This window comes from Cebidichthys violaceus, unplaced genomic scaffold (genome assembly GCF_023349555.1).
Source record: "Cebidichthys violaceus isolate CVI_PGR_0920_01 unplaced genomic scaffold, fCebVio1.0.p SCAF_6, whole genome shotgun sequence".
Lineage (NCBI taxonomy): Eukaryota > Metazoa > Chordata > Actinopteri > Perciformes > Stichaeidae > Cebidichthys > Cebidichthys violaceus.
Window position 1 is genome coordinate 7,065,973 of NW_027176816.1, and position 17,551 is coordinate 7,083,523.

Here is a 17,551-nt window from a genome sequence, read left to right on the forward strand (position 1 = left end):
ATGCTGTTGTATGTGTTTTTGACCTAGCAGGTAATGTTGTATATTACTTGTGCATTTAAAATATGATTGCAGCGTTGATCATTGGTTTGGTATTCAAGAGAGACTTAATTGCAATGTTTATTAAAGGTGCCGGAGAACCACGGGTGTAAATAGGTAAATTCATGATGGCTGAATTCCATTTAAGTTTGGTTTGAGGGTCCTGCTGTTTGTGCATGTACTGGTTCACTGTCACTTACTTATTGGGACACTTGAATATAATGGAGCCATTGTTCATGTTTTCACTAACACCTGGGCTTGTCCTGCTACAGTCAAAATGTCTGCTGTGAAAAAGGACTATGCAAATCAAACCTCAATCTGATTAGAGATAAAAAATATATATCTGAAAATGACACAGCAGAGTGTTCCAGTAGTCAAGTGTTTCATAGCACACTGCAGCTGAGCTTTCGGAGCCGTGTTTAATCATGACTTTGTAAATGTATTACAGCGGTCTGTTTAAACAACTCCATCAGTTTAAATATTCTGTGAAGAACAATGGAGAGAAGAAAATAGAATATAAAGGCATTTACTTTCATTGACAAAGAAAAAAAAAAAAAAGCACTTTTGCAGGAGTACACGAGACGTTACCTTAGGGGTTAATTCTTACAGCGGCAGAATAAGAAAACAAAACCAATGGTATAATGGTAATAACAGAAATGGTTAGAGTTCAGACAGATGGCATAACAAACGTAAACACATCTCCCAAGCTTCTTTAGTGAATCTTTAAAGGACACAAACTTAATAATCATGCCATTTCATGTTTCTACATTTAAACATTGAATTGAAAACTAAAATTACTTTTTCAAACATATGCAGCAAAATGTTAGACCAGAGAGCACCTGTGAAAACCAAAACTTTGTAAAGTTAAGACTGAAAAGATCCATTGTAAAAACAAACAAAAAAAACATTTTATTTCTTCTTGGCAATGGCATCCTTCATTAAAATAAAGCCCAAATAAATGGTAAATCACATGTGTAAGCAGGCATGTTGACATAACTTTTATCAACACTGGAACACTTTCAGAGGGCTAGACGAAGGCAAGATTAAGTGTGCCCGGCACATTTTGTGAAACCAATGATAATATTCTGCAACATTTAGTTGCGTCTAGATAACAAATAAAACTGTTCCCTTCTGGCACAACTTTTTCTGTTCTGACTGAAGTGTTTTTTTCTTTAGCACTGCAAAAATGATTGCATTGCGAGTTCACTGGGACGTCATTGAGAGAAAGATGGCCACTCCGACTATCATATACGTGACATAAAATCCGTTCCTGAGCTCTACTTCAAGAACTGCATCCTCTGACAGCCTGCATCATTAAACATTAGCCGCTATTCATAAATCTATTACACATTTAAATCTAATCTTACAATGAGGATAGACTAATTTAACCACCAAACTCAACATTTAAGAGTTTCCTCATGCTCTGTGACAAACCATAATAACATTACATTTAAGCATTCAAATGTAGCATACTTTATACTTATTGTACATTTTGCATACCAAAAAAAAAAATAATAAGTCTACTTAAAATGTCAAAGACAGACTGCTCTTTGTGAACAGCTGGAAACTGATCAGACTTCAGACTGCACTGCTCATTCAGATGTTGTTCAACCACTAGATAATACAAATAAAAAAAAGACTTGGAGAGGTATGTACATCTCTCATGGGGCATAAATTTGCAGGGTTTGATAAATGGGGGCCACTGTCAGACAATATCCTATAATTCAATGGAGACACTTCTTTGCCAATAAATGCTGCGTGATTAGCTGTCCAATTATCAGCCAGTGAGGCCTGAGAGCTCCCTGATGGTTTCATCGCCTCAGTCTCTCAGCAGTAAATAGTCTTTGATAGTCTCTGGTAAAGGAAGCTCTTTTACAGCAGTGGGGAGGAACTGGACTCCGAGACTCTGACGAACAGCACAGCGTGCCAAAGAGCGAAGCGTGGGAGCCTGAGCCACCATGTTGGTCAGCCTCGCCAGCAGCTGGGGATCCTTACTCAGCTCCCTGGGAAGGGTGCCATCGGCCCGTCGGATCTCAAACTGCCCTGCTGCCCGGCACAGCAGCTCCAAGCACTCCTCCTCCTGCTCAGTGCCCAGGCCCCGGGCCAACAGGGCCACCAGTCGGGAGATAGGGGTCTGGCCCTTCAGGTTGGTCACGTGGACCTGGGCTCCATAGTCTAATAGCACTTTGACACTCTCCAGGTTGCCCTTCATTGCTGCCCAGCTCAAAGGCGTGTCATTGTTGTAGTCCCTGGCATTGGGACAGGCCCCGCTCTCCAGCAGGGCCCTCACACACTCTGGGTTATCTTTGAAGGCGGCCCAGTGAAGTGGAGTGTCCTTGTTGCCGTCCAGGGCGTCTGGCTGGGCCCCGTACTCCAACAGCAGCTCCACGCAGCTCTCGTCCTTCTCTGCTGCATAGTGCAGTGCTGTTCGGTTATAGCCATCCAAAGCATTCACCTGATGAGGAAACGTAATGAAAAGAGCAATGTTCTGATGAAAAGTTAACAATATATTAATTAATACATATTTAAAATCGTGCAAGCACTGTGACCAGCACAAAGTGTTATGTCTTAGGCGCATGAACTGTGCACTTGGCATTTTGGTCCAAGTGTGTGCAGCAGCACACAGTGCAAAGGGCAGTCTGAAGGGAAATATAGATCAGAGGGTGTGGTAGTCGGGCACCAAAATAACACACAGACGGGGAAGGACGATTTAAAGGTCAAGAAAATACCAAAGTGCTGTAGCGCTGCTTAAAACACCACAAAAACAGAGCCCGAGAGTTAGAAGTGTGCAGGAGTCATACCTCTGCGCCCTTCTCCAACAGCAGCTCTACACAGTCGGCATCAGCGACCATACAGGCACAGTGCAGGGGCTTCAGTGTGCCATGCATCCGGTTCACATCAGCTCCCTTAGAGCACATGGGAGGTAAACAATGTCAGTATAACTGATGGCACTACAAGATACTATTTATTTAAAGTTGGATGAGAAGATGAGGCCTACCTTACGAATGAGATCCTCCACGTTGTCGTGTGGGAACGAGCGAATGGCTGCGATGGTGCGGATGAGCCGCTCAGACAAGGAGTATTTACTTTGAATGCTTTGCATGATGTACCACATAGTAGAGCTCATGTGTAACTGAGGACCATGGCACCCAGGCCGGGGTGACACTCAGGCACACTGAAACACAGTTTTAAAGAAGTTGTAAGACACAATGGAGGTCCCTGGGCCTTAACAGAGCAAAATAACAACAATTCACTTGTATCTATTTTTTTCGCCCATGACTTTCCCTTATGGAGATATCTGTGGTAAAGTGCTTTGTTTAATTGTGACAAAAAATATGTACATACTGTAGTTAAGGTCATGTAAAATTACATTGACAGTAAAGTTACATAATTAGGTCTGCTATGACGAGTTATATTACATATTGGTGGGTCCAGAGATATCTCGTTATATTTGGGAGCTTGTTATTAATACAAACTTAAAAAAGTAATAAAGTCAAATTGCCACTGATCGTAATTTCGAGTTACTTGCTTGTTGATTTTACGATACGAAGGATTACTTTTAAAACCAAAATGAACACAAACGTTTGATAAATTGACACATATTGACCGGTCTTTGCGTGAAATTAGAGGAGTTTGGCTTCCCGTAAGTAGCTAGCATTACACGTAAACATATGACTGTCACTGTCAGCTAACGTTAGCTTACTTCATAAGAACAGGCTCCACAACTAAATGTAACAAAAAAACAACAGAGATGCACGTTTTACACCAAGTGGTGCATCTAAAAATATAACAGAGTACTTGTATTTTGCAAATCACCAGAGCTGCTTGACGCTAACGGGCTGGTTTAGAGTAAATACAATACAAAAATAGCTACATTTTCACTCGGCAGCTAGCACCAAGTTAGCTTAGCTAGCGAGCTAACGTTAGCGTCGAGATGCGAAGAACGATCGATAATCTAGGCGAAAAAAATCGAGTGACATTCACTGCAAATGCTTGTGAACGAGCTTTCATATAATCATCGTATCAACCGTCGACGAATGACCGAGGAGGATTACACAACATACCGTTGCTGGTCCTCAGTGTGAAGGTCTCACAGATTAGCGCACAGACCGTTTGCTGCGCTGTTCGACCTAAACACAAAGCGTCAGCGCTCGCGGCCACGCCCTCTGCCTCGAGCGCGTCTTCTGTATTCAATTAAATTAAATGATATTCATTTTGTACAGACCAATCACAAATCACAAGTTTACAATCCGTACAACATCCAATGTCCTCTGTCCCAGGACCCTCGCATCGGAACAGTTACACACATATTAACACCGGACTGAGCCAACAGTGGATTTACTCTGCGATAACTTCACATAACTGGATATTTTCTTTGAATACCAGCTTTTACGATGTCTGACAGGAAGGCACGTCTACCAAGAGCTCTGCCTTTCCCAAAATAGGCTAGGCTATGTGTGGCTGCACCGCAGCAGGCATCCACAGGCACGACGTGAATGTCTCCAGTTCATGACCATGTTAAGGTTCAGGCAGTCTCTGGTGAACAACCACACCGACAGGCCACAAACACACTGTGCACGTTTATATTTCCTAGTTTAAAGTTTATTTGGGGACTGAAAATGTCAGATATAAAATTCAGAGATATTAAATGTACACTTAATTAAAAGTGAGGATTAAAATCCTCACTTAATGACTTTAATTTGGCGAAGTTTGTTTCTTTTACTTTCAAAAATGATTTTGTTAACTTTGTATTTAATATGTTCAGATCCATTTTCTGTCAATTGATTAATCCATTCAAGACCCAGACCTTCATTATGCATCTGCATCCTGATTTTGACAAGGTTGGTATGAGCCAGAGGGTTAGAAGAATTAAAGTTGATCAAATTGGAGCTAAACTATTAGCTGATTAATCATTAGCCATTTTAGCAGACACTTTTATCCAAAGTGACTTCTTACAATTCAGTATCTATCTACACACCATAGACGCAGCTACGGGAGCAATTTTGGGGTTAAGAGTCTTGCTCAAGGACACATTGACATGAGACTAGTAGAGCAGGGGATCAAACCACCGACCCTTTGATTGAAAGGCGGCCATGCTCTCCACTTAGCCACGGTCTAATAATCAATTTGTTGTCTTGATTGTGAGCTATTTTAATAAACGCAGCCTCTCAGGTGTCGGGCTTTACTGCAATTCATCATCTCATGTGAGAATAAACTCAATAACCTTTGGACTGGGACAGTTGGTTGGACAGAACAAGCAGTTTGATATCACTTTTCCAGTATTGCCTTACATTTTATAGACCAAAATATTGATGGGTTGGTGTAAAGTATAAAACTGAGGCCCAACCCCAACTGGTTCTATCACATTTTAGATACAAAGCTACATTTTGCTTTATTTAATCCATTATTGACTTTATGACCATTACCTCACTTGTCTTCAGGATTCCTGTAGGACTTACTATTATCTTGCAACACAACAGATATGCAGATAGTACAACTTTAAAGGGGGAGAAGTAGTGAGCTGAAGATATCCTTAATTCCAGAAGGCCTGGATCTGTATAACAAATGCCTTAAAATACTTGTAAGCCTCCACTGCTGACTACTTGGTATGAAACTCGTCAACCGTTGATGTGCACGTATGAAACAAGACAGCAGAAAGAAGTGGGACACTGGAAAGCCAAATCAAAATAATTTATTTTTGGTGACATTTCATACAGTTCTAGGATTGTGTCTCAAACACTTGGTTGATCCATTACTATATTTCCTTTTGCCACCCCAACCCAAATTAATAGAAAATAACCCAAACATATGGAGGGAGGGGGGAGAGTTGCTTAAGGTATTTGCAAGCCTGTTATCAACCATATTCTAAAATAATTTCACTTTAATCATGAGTAAGATTCTTTTTAAAAACAAGTTAGTGCATTTATTTAATTATACTAAACCACTAGCTGCTCATACTCATTAATGAAAAAGAAATAACAGCCCCAGTGATTGGTTACTCATCTTACTGCATTACTAAACCCAAAGTCAATGCATCAAGTATTCTCGCTCAGCTGACATCTCCGACAGTTTATAAATGTCATATGCATGATTTTATTTTGCCAATGCGATTTCACACAACTTTGGGGAAACCAGCCTACCAAGATTGGGAGAAAAGCGTTGTGCATCAGAATTTAAATAAATAAATTTAAAAAGCAATACATACAGTGAGTCGAACTTCAAATTCTAAGTCAATCTGTTTTTCCAAAAAATTTAAAAAAAGTAAAGAAAAAACAAAAACAAACCAGAAAACTCACCCTAAAAGCACAAAACAATCTGGTGGATACCTGCTGTCAAAAGCCTCCCTCTGTAAATTCAGAACTAGAACAATTACATTCTCCCACACATTTTCTAGTGAAGGGTTATCACAATATAGCATAGGCAACTACACCTCTACAGCTTCTTCAAAATCCAGTTTCACTGGGCCAAAAGTTTCCCCAAGACTACATCATTTAGCAGACCGTGTGAACAAAAATCAAAACTTTATTCTAGCACACTATGTTCGTAGACAGCTGGCACATAGCACGGGAAAATTTTCCAATTTTCTTTATACCAACGACTTGGCTGCCAAATATCATGTAGCTATCATCCTCAGCTAACCGCACTCAGTCTATGTTTGACACTATGCCATTGTTAAGAACAGTTCACAGATATAAGCTTAACCTGGATATCCTGTGATGATGTAGAAAAGCCAAACCTCACCTAAACTACCAGGTGCACTGAACAGTCAAATGTTATTATTAACCCATTCTTTTTTTTCTTTTTCTTTCTTCTCCCTCTTGGAAAACGTCACTCTACAACCAAATCAAACATGTAAACAGAGAACCTGACTGATAAACATGACAGTGTTCTGAAGCCATCAGAGTGGTTAGACCCGAAACGGTTCAGATAAAACAACGTGAAAAACTTTGGACCAGGCTAGCAGGTTCACCGTGGCCAACGGGCCAGTGGGTGACCCAAAGTGGGTTGCAGGTTCAAACAAAACCACGCGTCTGACTGCGGCGTACGTCAACAGTTTCTGATATTCGATTGATAAATCTTAAGCCAATTAAGAACCAGGATCAAAATACCACCATAGAACACATTTCATTAATATACATTAGAGGATCGCACTGTCCGGGTTCAGGACAATGGTTCAGAGTCTCTGCTGTAAAAATCAAAAATCATCCATTTCATTACATCAATGCAACAGCACACTGTAGCACTTCAATCAAGTTGCTAAACAATCAATGCATACACAGACATCAGTCAACCCTTCAGTCATACTTGCAAACCTAAACACAAGAAAAGAAAAAACTGATGTCTCATTGCGTGTTAGTGATATCTTTGTACATGACATATATGCATGTTATTTTTCTTCTTAGTGCATATTGTTCTTGCAGACATCTATTCCTTAAAATTAAAAAAAAAAAAAAAAAAAAAAAAAAAAGGTAGAGGGCCGAATACGCGGCCCAGCACCCCACCTCTCCCTAGCAGAGCAAAAATGAGACTGCCTCCAGATAAATCGCACTTAAATTCTTTTAAGCATTAAGCTGGAGGCCAAAACAAAAACTTTGTTTCCTTTTCAAATCACTCATCAAAGTTCTTCAGGTGTCAATTTGCCCATTTGTCCAGGACGTCCCGGTCTCATTGTCATTTTTAAAAGCTTTTCTTTGGACAAGTCCCAGGGGGGGAAAAGGCGGCTACCATAATGTTGTTGCTTTTATTTTATTCATTTTTATATAATTATATATATATATCCATGTATATATTCATAATCTTTTTTTCCATTCATATCAAGTTTTTACTTTGGCGATACTGGTGGGATGTTCTGCTCTTTGCCAGTGTGCCTGTAGCCTCCCTGTGGGGAGCTGCGTCGGGCCGGAGGCGGGCGCCTCTGGTCCCGGAACTTGAGGCCCCCGGCACCTCTCGGGCCGTTGCTGCGGTAGTAGCCTTGAGAGTCACGTTCGCGTGTCGGTCGGCTCTCCTTGCACTCCCATCCCCCCTCCCTGTCGTGACCTTTCTCTTGCTTGTCTCCAGAACCAGTGCTGGAGCCCGGCTCTTCAGCCTTGTTCACACGCAACTCACGCAACGGCTGGCCCGACGCAGTGCCCGTGGAAGCCGGGGCCGCAGGCGGAGGGTCCTTAGGTGGCCGCTGGCACACCTCGGCATAGCTGAGCTTACGTGGCTCCTGAACCAAGGCAGGGAGAAGGCACAATATGAAAATAATTTAAAGGATGTCACATTTCTACATTGATTTCATAATTTTCCTCGTCAAACCCTCAGATCTCATAATCTCAACGCTCATTGGGGTAGGAGTAGACGTCCTGGACATTTGGTGGGAAAGGGCAGAGAGAGAGAGAGAAAAGACGGAGACACTGAAGAAGAGCGACAGGTAGAGAGGAGGGAAAGAACCAAAGCCAGTCAGTCCACTACCTCACTTCCCTCTATGCGCAAAAAGATCTCATCATCGGGAAGACAACTATGGTCAAGTGCAAGCCATCATTACAAAGAACCAGATTCTCACCTGTGCGGGGGTGGGAATAGTGGCTGTAGCAGGGGCCGGCGTGCTGGGAGTCGCTGGCGTGGAGGCGGCTGCGGCGGCTGCGGCGGCGGCGGCAGCAGCAGGCTGAGGCCTGGAGCTAGGCACAGGTTGTGTGGTGGGAGGCGGCGGGTTCACGGTAGTCTGAACAGGTGTGCGCGGAGCCGCTTTTGGAGCTGGAGGCTCTGCCCGTTCAACTCTCCTCTCTTGACGATTGACACTGTCAGAACAAGAGTTTCAGACATGCAAATGACCATTTCAGATTTAAATACAGGTGTTCTGAGTTCAAGCACCAAATATCCTGATTAAATTGTAATTGTCAAGACAGTCGTACCCAGGAGCTGAAGGTCCAACTGGTTGTGTAGCAGGTTTCGCTGCTGCCAGGGCTGGACTCGATACAACCACAGCCTCCTCTGTGACTGGTGGTTGTCCTGAAGCTGGACTCACAGTGGCTTCTTTATTGGCTTGTTCTGTCTGTAAAAAAAGAAAGGAGGCACATCACACCTATGAAGTTCCCCCTCTCAGTGCAATTTATCCAAGAGATTTAGAAACTGTTAGAAACTCTTCTTACCTTGTCCCTGTACAAACCACGTACAACATCTGACATTCGGTTTTCCAGCAATGGCTCTCCCTGTGTACTGACCACGCAGCCAGGAAGAGGTGGGAAATTGGTCGCAGCCAAGTCAAACTTGGGTGGAGAAATCTTGACCTCTGCCAACGGAACAGGCCTCTGAGAAAGGAAATTGAAATGGAGCCAATGAACGGAAAGATCACGAGCTGGTTCATGCTTTAAATACAACATAAAACTTTAAACACTACATGAAAATTGGTATTTACAGTAATCCGGTCGTCTTCTCGCCTCCTCCGTGTTCCTCTGTAGGTTGTGCTCCGTCTGAAATGCAAAGAAGTGATCTTTCAACAGCGACTCAACAGTCAAATGTCACTGATCAGGTCATAGCCAATCAACAGCAGCCATTACAGTCAGGTTAAACAGCTTTACCTTCCACGTCCAGCCATGCCGCCATCGTCACTGGGATCCGTAGAGGAGGAGAGATGTGAAAATGCTGCGCTCAGGTCGGAGGCCGTCTGGACTGGAATGGCGGTGGCAGCGACAGGAGTGGGGGGCTGCGGACTGCGCAGTCCAGTCAAACTCTCCAAGGGGACGGGCGTTATAGTCGCTGAGGTCACCTCACCTGTCCTCACCTGGGGCTTCACGTGGTTTCTGTCGCAGAGGGGAAAAAGGTGAAGGTGATCACGGTCAACATTAAGCTAAAAACACTCTTAAGGCATACTGGTGACCAGTGTTTCCCTTCCAGTTTGCAACCAGTGTTGAAAACTTAAATGGACATTGTGACATTGTCCTTAAAGTACATTTATTAATGTTGAGGAATACTTAAATATGTGTGACGGTTATTAATATCTTAACGCCTTAATGAAAAAAGTTCAGCAGCTATTACAGCTCAGCAGATTTAATTTAATGACCTGTTAAACCACTGTATGGTGCTATGATTGGAGCTTGTGTCAAGACATTAATTCTATCACAGTAAGAAAACTAATCACAGTGGTTATGAGTTGGGAATTGAAACAGACAGCAATAAGCCTATATTAAAAAAGTGCTATGTGTTGTGAGTCCATCCAAAACTTTTTAGACAACGGCTGCTGAAACATCTAAATGAGTTCAATGGAAACACTGGTGTTCAGTGTGCTGGAGGAATAAGACAGCATGCGGTGTCTTCAGGGTGGTTGTGTAGACATGCGGGGCGGGGGGGGGGATTGAAGCTGTGGAGACTTTGATGGCAACATACTGAACGTGTGGAAATCTGCAACAAATCATAAACCTATTAAGAGCTGGCAACGCCCGTGTAACCCTAACCCACCTAGATGGGCTGCTAATATCTTAATGCAGCTCTAAAGCTTTGAGACAGATACTGTTTGAAGAAGACCTTGCAGCATGAGTCACATGGATTGCACTTCTCATGAGTCTTTGACCCTCAGATCTCATAATCTGAACGCTCATCGGGACAGGAGTGAAGCTCCCAACTTTGGAGGGGAAGGGTGAAGAGACGGAGAACAGAAAGAGAACAGATGAAGCGGAGAAAGAGTGAACCAAAGCCAGTCACTCCACTCTCTGGTTTCCCTCTATGCGCATGTTGATCTCATCATCAGGTCTGACTTGAGAAGAGTCCAGTGAGATATTTATTTGTGAAGCTGCTTTTTCACTACATATACTAATTTGTCACATCTTGAGAGATTTAAAGTGTGTGCTGCTAAAGCTCGACAGCTGCCTGACCTAGACTCCTGTCAGCAATGTTATTGTGTTTTAGCACAGAACACGTGGCGATACAATCAGTGACGGAGAAAGCAGCAGTAAAACTATAAAAAAAACAATGGGAAAACAACATGGGTGGTTAGTTGTGATGGAGGGAAACAGTTACATGTAATGCGAAGAGGAAATGTTGGAGCCACGGTGGCCATAACTGGAAAAAGCCAATTTCAGAATCAGATAGGCCGCTGCTATTTAGTAGGCAAGCCTACATTTAGGAAATGACACGACAAATTCTAGGACGTCTGTTACCTGGCAACATTTACACTGATGAAAAGGATCATGGCCATACAAATGTGACTGGCAGAAGGCATTGGCCCCGTTATGGATTTAGTCATTTGGCTGTTGCAGCATGGTAAGAGATGACAGCAGCGATGAAGCTTATTGTACAGTATAACAGTGGTACCTGAAGGCATTTATTACATTCTTTCTTGAATAGAGGGGGACACTGTGGGGACAGTAAGAAGACAGGGAGTGAAGAACAGTTCCCTAGTGAGGACACGCCATCTTTAGACAATTTAACTGCAGGTGATCCGACGCTCACGGTTTAACATTGTGCAACAAACATGACACAAGTGGTAAAATATTCCATTTAGATTATGTTTACATTAAAAACAGACTTGGATTTAAGCCAAAACTAAAAGAAGAAAATCACAAATGGCATCAGGAACAAGAAGTCCTTACCGGTTTCTGTTGAACGGGCGGGTCATATTTAAAGAACTGGAGGCAGTTTTGTAGTGTCCGGCAGAGCCAAATCCATTCACAAAGCTACTGTTGGGAAATGGAGCCTGCACAAGGGAGAAACAACACAGTGCTTAAAAGCATTCAATTTGTCCAGTTATTTATTCAGTTGCTGCCACAAGGAGCTGAAAATACATTTTCTGTAAGTCTAAGTTTTTTAAGCTTAATATTTTAACTCTTTATTACGCAAAATACTTTGTTTATGTCTATTGACAATTCAAATTGCAAGAGGGGAAACTTATTTGACTTCACTCGATTAATTTCTCTTCAGACGTTACAACAAAAATGGCAATCAATTTCTGCCGGTGCACAACTTGTGGCTTTCAAGGTTTATTATTTGAATCACATTTTAAGCGATTATTGCTGATGACACAAAAACAAAGTGAACATGGGGACTGAATGTTTTCTATTGAGGTGCATGATTGGTGAATTCCAGAGTAGTTGGCATGTCTCACCAGAGGAGTTTCAAAATACGGTGTGGGCGAAGGCGTCCAGGTGGGCGGTACGATGCCATAGACTGGGTACTGCTGCTGGGGGTAGACGGGCTGCATGTAGAGCGGGGAGCTGTACTGGGACTGGCTCTGGGACTGCTGAGGGTACAGGCTGCTGTCCATGCTACGGTAGCCATTCTTTGCAAAGAATGTGTTGATGGCCTTTATCCTGGCCTGTCAGCATGGAAAACCAGGAAAAGAGCAATGAGTGAAATAACTAAAACTTCACAAAAAGGGTCTTTCCAAAATGACAGGGAGATTTAATTTAGCTCACCATGATGGGTTTTCCCTGAAATGTTTTCACTTCCTCTCTCAAATACTTGTATGCCTAGTGGAGCATAAGGGAGAATCATGAGACAATTCAGCATGTCACCGGAATACTCCAGACAGTGAAGAGAAAGGAGCAATTTGAGCTGCATTACCTGTTGAGCATCAGTGTCTGATTGGAATGTGATGTACCAGTTGTTGTTGTGTGCGAACTCGACACTTATCACCTTTGGACAGTTGTCATTTTTGAACAGTGCCTCTACTTCCTGTGAATTACAAACAAAGAATGGTCTCAAACTTCAGGTAAAACATCTACCTCCTCTTAAAAAATAACTTCCAAAGACGGGCTGTGTTTATGCACAAGCTTACCTCAACAGGTGTGGTTTCAGGGACCTCCCTCAGGATGATAATGCACCGCTTGTGATTAGGACGCACTTTCTCCCCTTTCTCATCCACTTGTACCATTGGAGAGGCTGAGGGGAAATCAAGGTTTATAAATCTAGACACTTTATACACACACACACACACACACACACACACACACACACACACACACACACACACACACACAGATTGTTGGAGCATACATCATCTTAAAATCTCCGCTTACATCTCAACACATCCAAGATGAGGTCCATGTCAGTGGTGAGGACCTTGATGCCCTCCATGCTGGCTATAGTCCAAATAGGGACAAACTGGTCACTGTCCATCTGGGACATCAGGTACAAATCCTTTGAGAGGTTTTCTCTGAAAGAGAACAGATCCATGTAGATTAGCCTTCTCTTGACTTGGAAATAACAAGTCCACTTTTCACATTCTACAATATATATAATAAAAAAATAAAATAAAAAAAGGTGGTTTCAGGGCTCGTCTCTTACCTGGAGAAATAAAACTCTAGCTCCTTCTTCAGAGACTCTCGTAGATTCTCAGAGGAGATTTTAGATCGCTCTCCAGTTTTGGAATCCACTGAGAACCAAAACAAAATGTCAGCGGTAACACAATACGACTGTTTTAACAGTCTTATACGTTTTATAACTGTCAGGGCTGTCATGTCCTGAGTCGATGACAAGTCAGCACTTCAAACATGTATTAATGGCAGTGACGTCAAACCATCTCAAACATAAATTCTGTTTCACTCAATCTCAAAAGACATGTTGAGCTACTTCATTACCTTTTAATAAGTAGTAACATGCAAGTCATGCGAGTACTATTAAATAACGAGAACTGCTGAGTCTGTGAAAACAGGTATACGATGTGTTTTGTGGCTGTAGATATTAGACTCCAAACTCACTTCCCTATACAAGGAATGTCTAATAAAATATGTTTAGTTGCATTGTGGGTAGTATAGGACCCAATGTTTATGGAGTTTGACCTTTCCTATAAACTAAAAATGTTGAAAGACCCCTTTAAGCAAATCTCATGTGAGAGGTGACAACCAGTCCGAACAGGTCAAACAAGGGTTGAATTAGTGAACATGGAGAATGAAAAACAAATAACTGCATGGGTTAGGTATGGCCAGAGAGTCTGTGTTCCAGGTTTCACCTGGCTGCAAGGCAAATATACCTTTGGGGACAATGAAGATAAGTCCCCATCACATCCAAACTAAAAAGACAATAAATGTAATGAAAAAGAATAACACTTGCTTGCGGCTGCAAGTGACGTGACTGACCTGAGGTCCCTGTGGTGGACTCAGCGGGGGTAAAGCCCAACTCTGGAGGGTCCATTCCATTTACTGCTATCTCAGCTGTTGCTGTGGAGCTGCTGTCATCCAGGGCCGTGAATCCCACCGTGTACTGCTTACCCCCAGCAGACGAGGGCTCAGAATAACCTGTGAACGAGGTAAAAGAGTTCTCATTAACAAACAACAGAGCTCTATTGTTCAGGGCTGCTTCACCCCCGTCTATACATCTCCTAGTTCTGATATTTAATTAGGCTGATTGACGTGTAGCTCACCCTCACTGATGTCTGAGGGGGGCCAATGAGGGCTGTTGGTAACAGCTTCGCTGGGGGCCACAGGCATCTCCTGCCACACCTTGGCATTTGGGTTCAAACCGGCACCCTTAGAGGTGACCTTCAAAGCAGGAATAGCAGGATCAGAAAAGTTCCACATTCATAAACATCAGAGCAGAATAAAGCGCTTTTCTTAGCTTAAGACATATTACACAATCACAAAAAAACAATGGAGACAATAGTGTGCATGCAAAGCTGGCAATTATGTATATTAGACTGCTGCATTTTGACAGTTTGTTTATATTTGAACAGATTTGCATGCGACTGAGACTACGATGAGTATTGTGTATTCAATATTCTCACTGATCTAAGATTTGCCATCTTATCTATGCGTAGCATCAGACTTTTACCAAGGTGGAAATGGACATGGAAAATATAAACGTAACGAACAATGAAATACTAGTTGCCTTATGCCAACAAAACACTTAAAACACCTCCCCGAAAATACATTAAAACAATTGACTAAAACGTGTTTGCAAGAAACTGAAATTAAAATGTACCTTTTGTTGTTTTGATAAACATTACATCTGTACTGACGTGTAAAGGCAGATAAATTGTCAAAAAATGATCAGCACAAAAACCAACAAAAGGAAACTTGCAGATTTAACAGAGAATCAAACTGGTCTCCATATTGGAGGACTGAGAGCATGGCAGGCCACAGCCAACCATCACCACACCGGCAGTTGAGTTCACTAATTACTTTAACCTTATATTGGGGCACCAGTGCCACTAACGGAAATCACCTGGTGCAATCTTAGGATGGCGGGAACACCTGCATACCATTGGGCCTCCTTGGCAACTAATTGGGAACCAGAGAAATGCAATGAAACATGCCACAGAGGGCCTCATGATGCCCTGTAGATAAAAGAGGCTATTACCCCGTTAACCTAATGATTGCATGATGATTACAAAAGCTTTGAGTAACCACAAAGTATGTGTAATAATACATATTGATTAATCAACATAATGGTAAGAGTACATTGTGTTACTTTCACAAACATTTATATTTGCAATGCATATTCAGGATTAGATCTGACTCTCCATATCAAAAGGGCTCTGGACTGGCAGGAGAAACCCTGAGCCTGCAAAAAGCTGTGGCCAAGAATAGATCCCATGCTGTACATATTAAGGCACACAGACATTGATGTGAACCAACTGTGAATTATGTTTTACTCCTATAAGGGGTTGATGACACATGTACACTGCCTTTGAAACGCCAGTGGCTGCCAAATTTACCAGCTTCTTTTTAACATTGTCAATTGCAAACAGATCCACCCCCCCACCCCCTTTGCAGCAAAAGCACTCGGCCTGACAAGTACAGCTGCCGGTTCCATTATACATCAAGACGCTTCTCTGCAGTTTTAACGATAATGGACGTGTCACACGCTTAGGCCTCCGTGTCATTTACAAGAACGCCAACATTTATGAGGCGTGCAACTTGACACATGGTTACAATGCATGGTTGTGTGTTACAGGCCGTGACAAGCCAAGCAATGTCAGCTGACCGAGCTGCGCAGCACAGGCCAGGTATTTGCAGCGCATGTCACCGCGCTAGCTCGGTTAGCTAGAAGCACGATTAGCCAACAGGTAACATTAGTGAAGGATCGTTTACCCTTCGTTAAATAATCGAGGAATCGATCACATACATGACGAAAACAACTCAATCGGTACCCTCCTCTCCCAATACCGTCATCCTACAGCGGTGTCGTTAACTTAACTCATAGGCTTATGATTACTCAGCAAACTACTTAATGAGCTTGCTCGTTACAGTGGCTAAGCTAGCGTTAGCTAACTGTCTGTAGTGGCTGCAGTGGAGAGCAGGAGAACGATGAGTGAGTGAAATGATCCGCCTGCACCAGCTTCAAGTTAGTCACGTTAATTAGCCGTGTAAAGTGGTGCCATATGTGTTGTGACCGAGATTATTTTCGCTTGATAATTATTATTATAACCCTGCGATTAAACACTAAGGCAGCGATCACGCAAATAGTGAGGAAGTCAAACTGAGTGAGTATTTTAAAATGAGTCTTGGTTGCATTCATTTTAGCCGTCTTAATGAATATCGCTCGTCGCACAGAGGGGGGGCGTACTGGGCTAACGGGTCCCCCAGAGAGCAGCAGTCGCTTAGCTAGCGTGCTAGCTCGTTAGCTAGAGAAGGCCTCACTCACCATGCCGCCTGACCCTCCCTCGCTCCCCAGCGGAGCCTCGTCCTTCCCACCAGTCTTCGGTCCGGGATCAGCCTCCTCCAGCAGCTGCGGCGGCTCTCCGCTCTGATCTGAACTCATCAGCCGCTCCTGACTCACTTCCACTCCGTCGCGTTCTCCCGGCCCCCGCCTGCCACCACCTCCTCTTTCCAAAATATCGCCTGGGTTCAGCAGTCAGTCTGGTTCTCTTCGACTGGATTGGCAGCGGCACTCTGAAACTAGCTTACTAGCTAGCCGGCTAGCAGGTGTGCTACAGGCTAAAGCTAGCGACCTAGCTTGATATGAATCAACGAAGCGAGCTAACGCCAGCTAGCTCAATGAATCAAACTTGCACGCTAAGATTGTAATGGAATAAGCGATGCCAAACCATGACACTTCTCAGACCACAGTCCCCGCTGGCGTTTCAACAAATATTTCACCACACACCGGCTTTGTGAGGCGCATTCCTAACCGGGCGACCGGAGCGGACACTGGGGACACGCACCCTTCCTCAGCTCAGGCACACAGTCCGCCGACGTCCCGGCGGCCACCGCGAGTTCTCGGTGACCTCTGCGGAAAACATTTCCTTTTCCGGATCCTCGCTGTAGTTTTTATGTATTATTTTATTACATTTTTTATTTTTACAGTATTTTGGTGTAACAGAGACCTTATTATAATATGTATTTCCTGAGTACTCCATTCAAGAGTACATATATGAAGACTTTAGCTTTTTTATTCCACCTACTTTATTCTAAAATGTAATTATTTAAAGCGAAATTCAAGCCAGCCTGAGAGAAGACCACAAAAGCAAACCTTTATTTAATTTCCTAATTTCAAACCACGTTTGTGAAAAACAAAATTATAAATATATACAACTCAAAACCAGTACTTTTCCCCTTCTAGGCCTGAACATCCTTCCAAGTCAATTTTGATCATTTAGATC

At 42.9% G+C, this 17,551-nt stretch overlaps 2 protein-coding genes across 3 annotated transcripts; both read right to left on the minus strand.

Moving 5' to 3' along the window:
- Window positions 1–401: 401 nt before the first annotated feature.
- asb8 (ankyrin repeat and SOCS box containing 8) lies at window positions 402–4,209 on the minus strand. Its single transcript, XM_068733560.1, has 4 exons — window positions 4,101–4,209; window positions 3,035–3,211; window positions 2,838–2,942; window positions 402–2,491 (listed from the first exon to the last, which is right to left on the minus strand). Exons 2-4 carry the CDS (start codon window positions 3,161–3,163, stop codon window positions 1,856–1,858), a joined length of 870 nt encoding a protein of 289 aa, XP_068589661.1. The 5' UTR covers window positions 3,164–3,211; window positions 4,101–4,209; the 3' UTR covers window positions 402–1,855.
- A 1,504-nt stretch (window positions 4,210–5,713) lies between these two features.
- larp4aa (La ribonucleoprotein 4Aa) lies at window positions 5,714–17,119 on the minus strand. Of its 2 annotated transcripts, XM_068732839.1 has the most exons (17): window positions 16,594–17,119; window positions 14,372–14,489; window positions 14,088–14,246; window positions 13,297–13,384; window positions 13,029–13,165; window positions 12,788–12,891; window positions 12,574–12,684; window positions 12,426–12,479; window positions 12,116–12,325; window positions 11,604–11,707; window positions 11,326–11,367; window positions 9,597–9,818; window positions 9,434–9,488; window positions 9,168–9,326; window positions 8,931–9,070; window positions 8,582–8,816; window positions 5,714–8,245 (listed from the first exon to the last, which is right to left on the minus strand). In XM_068732839.1, exons 1-17 carry the CDS (start codon window positions 16,708–16,710, stop codon window positions 7,859–7,861), a joined length of 2,442 nt encoding a protein of 813 aa, XP_068588940.1. In that variant the 5' UTR covers window positions 16,711–17,119; the 3' UTR covers window positions 5,714–7,858. The 2 variants fall into 2 exon arrangements, with proteins under 2 accessions (XP_068588940.1, XP_068588941.1); XM_068732840.1 differs by lacking the exon at window positions 11,326–11,367.
- Window positions 17,120–17,551: the final 432 nt, after the last annotated feature.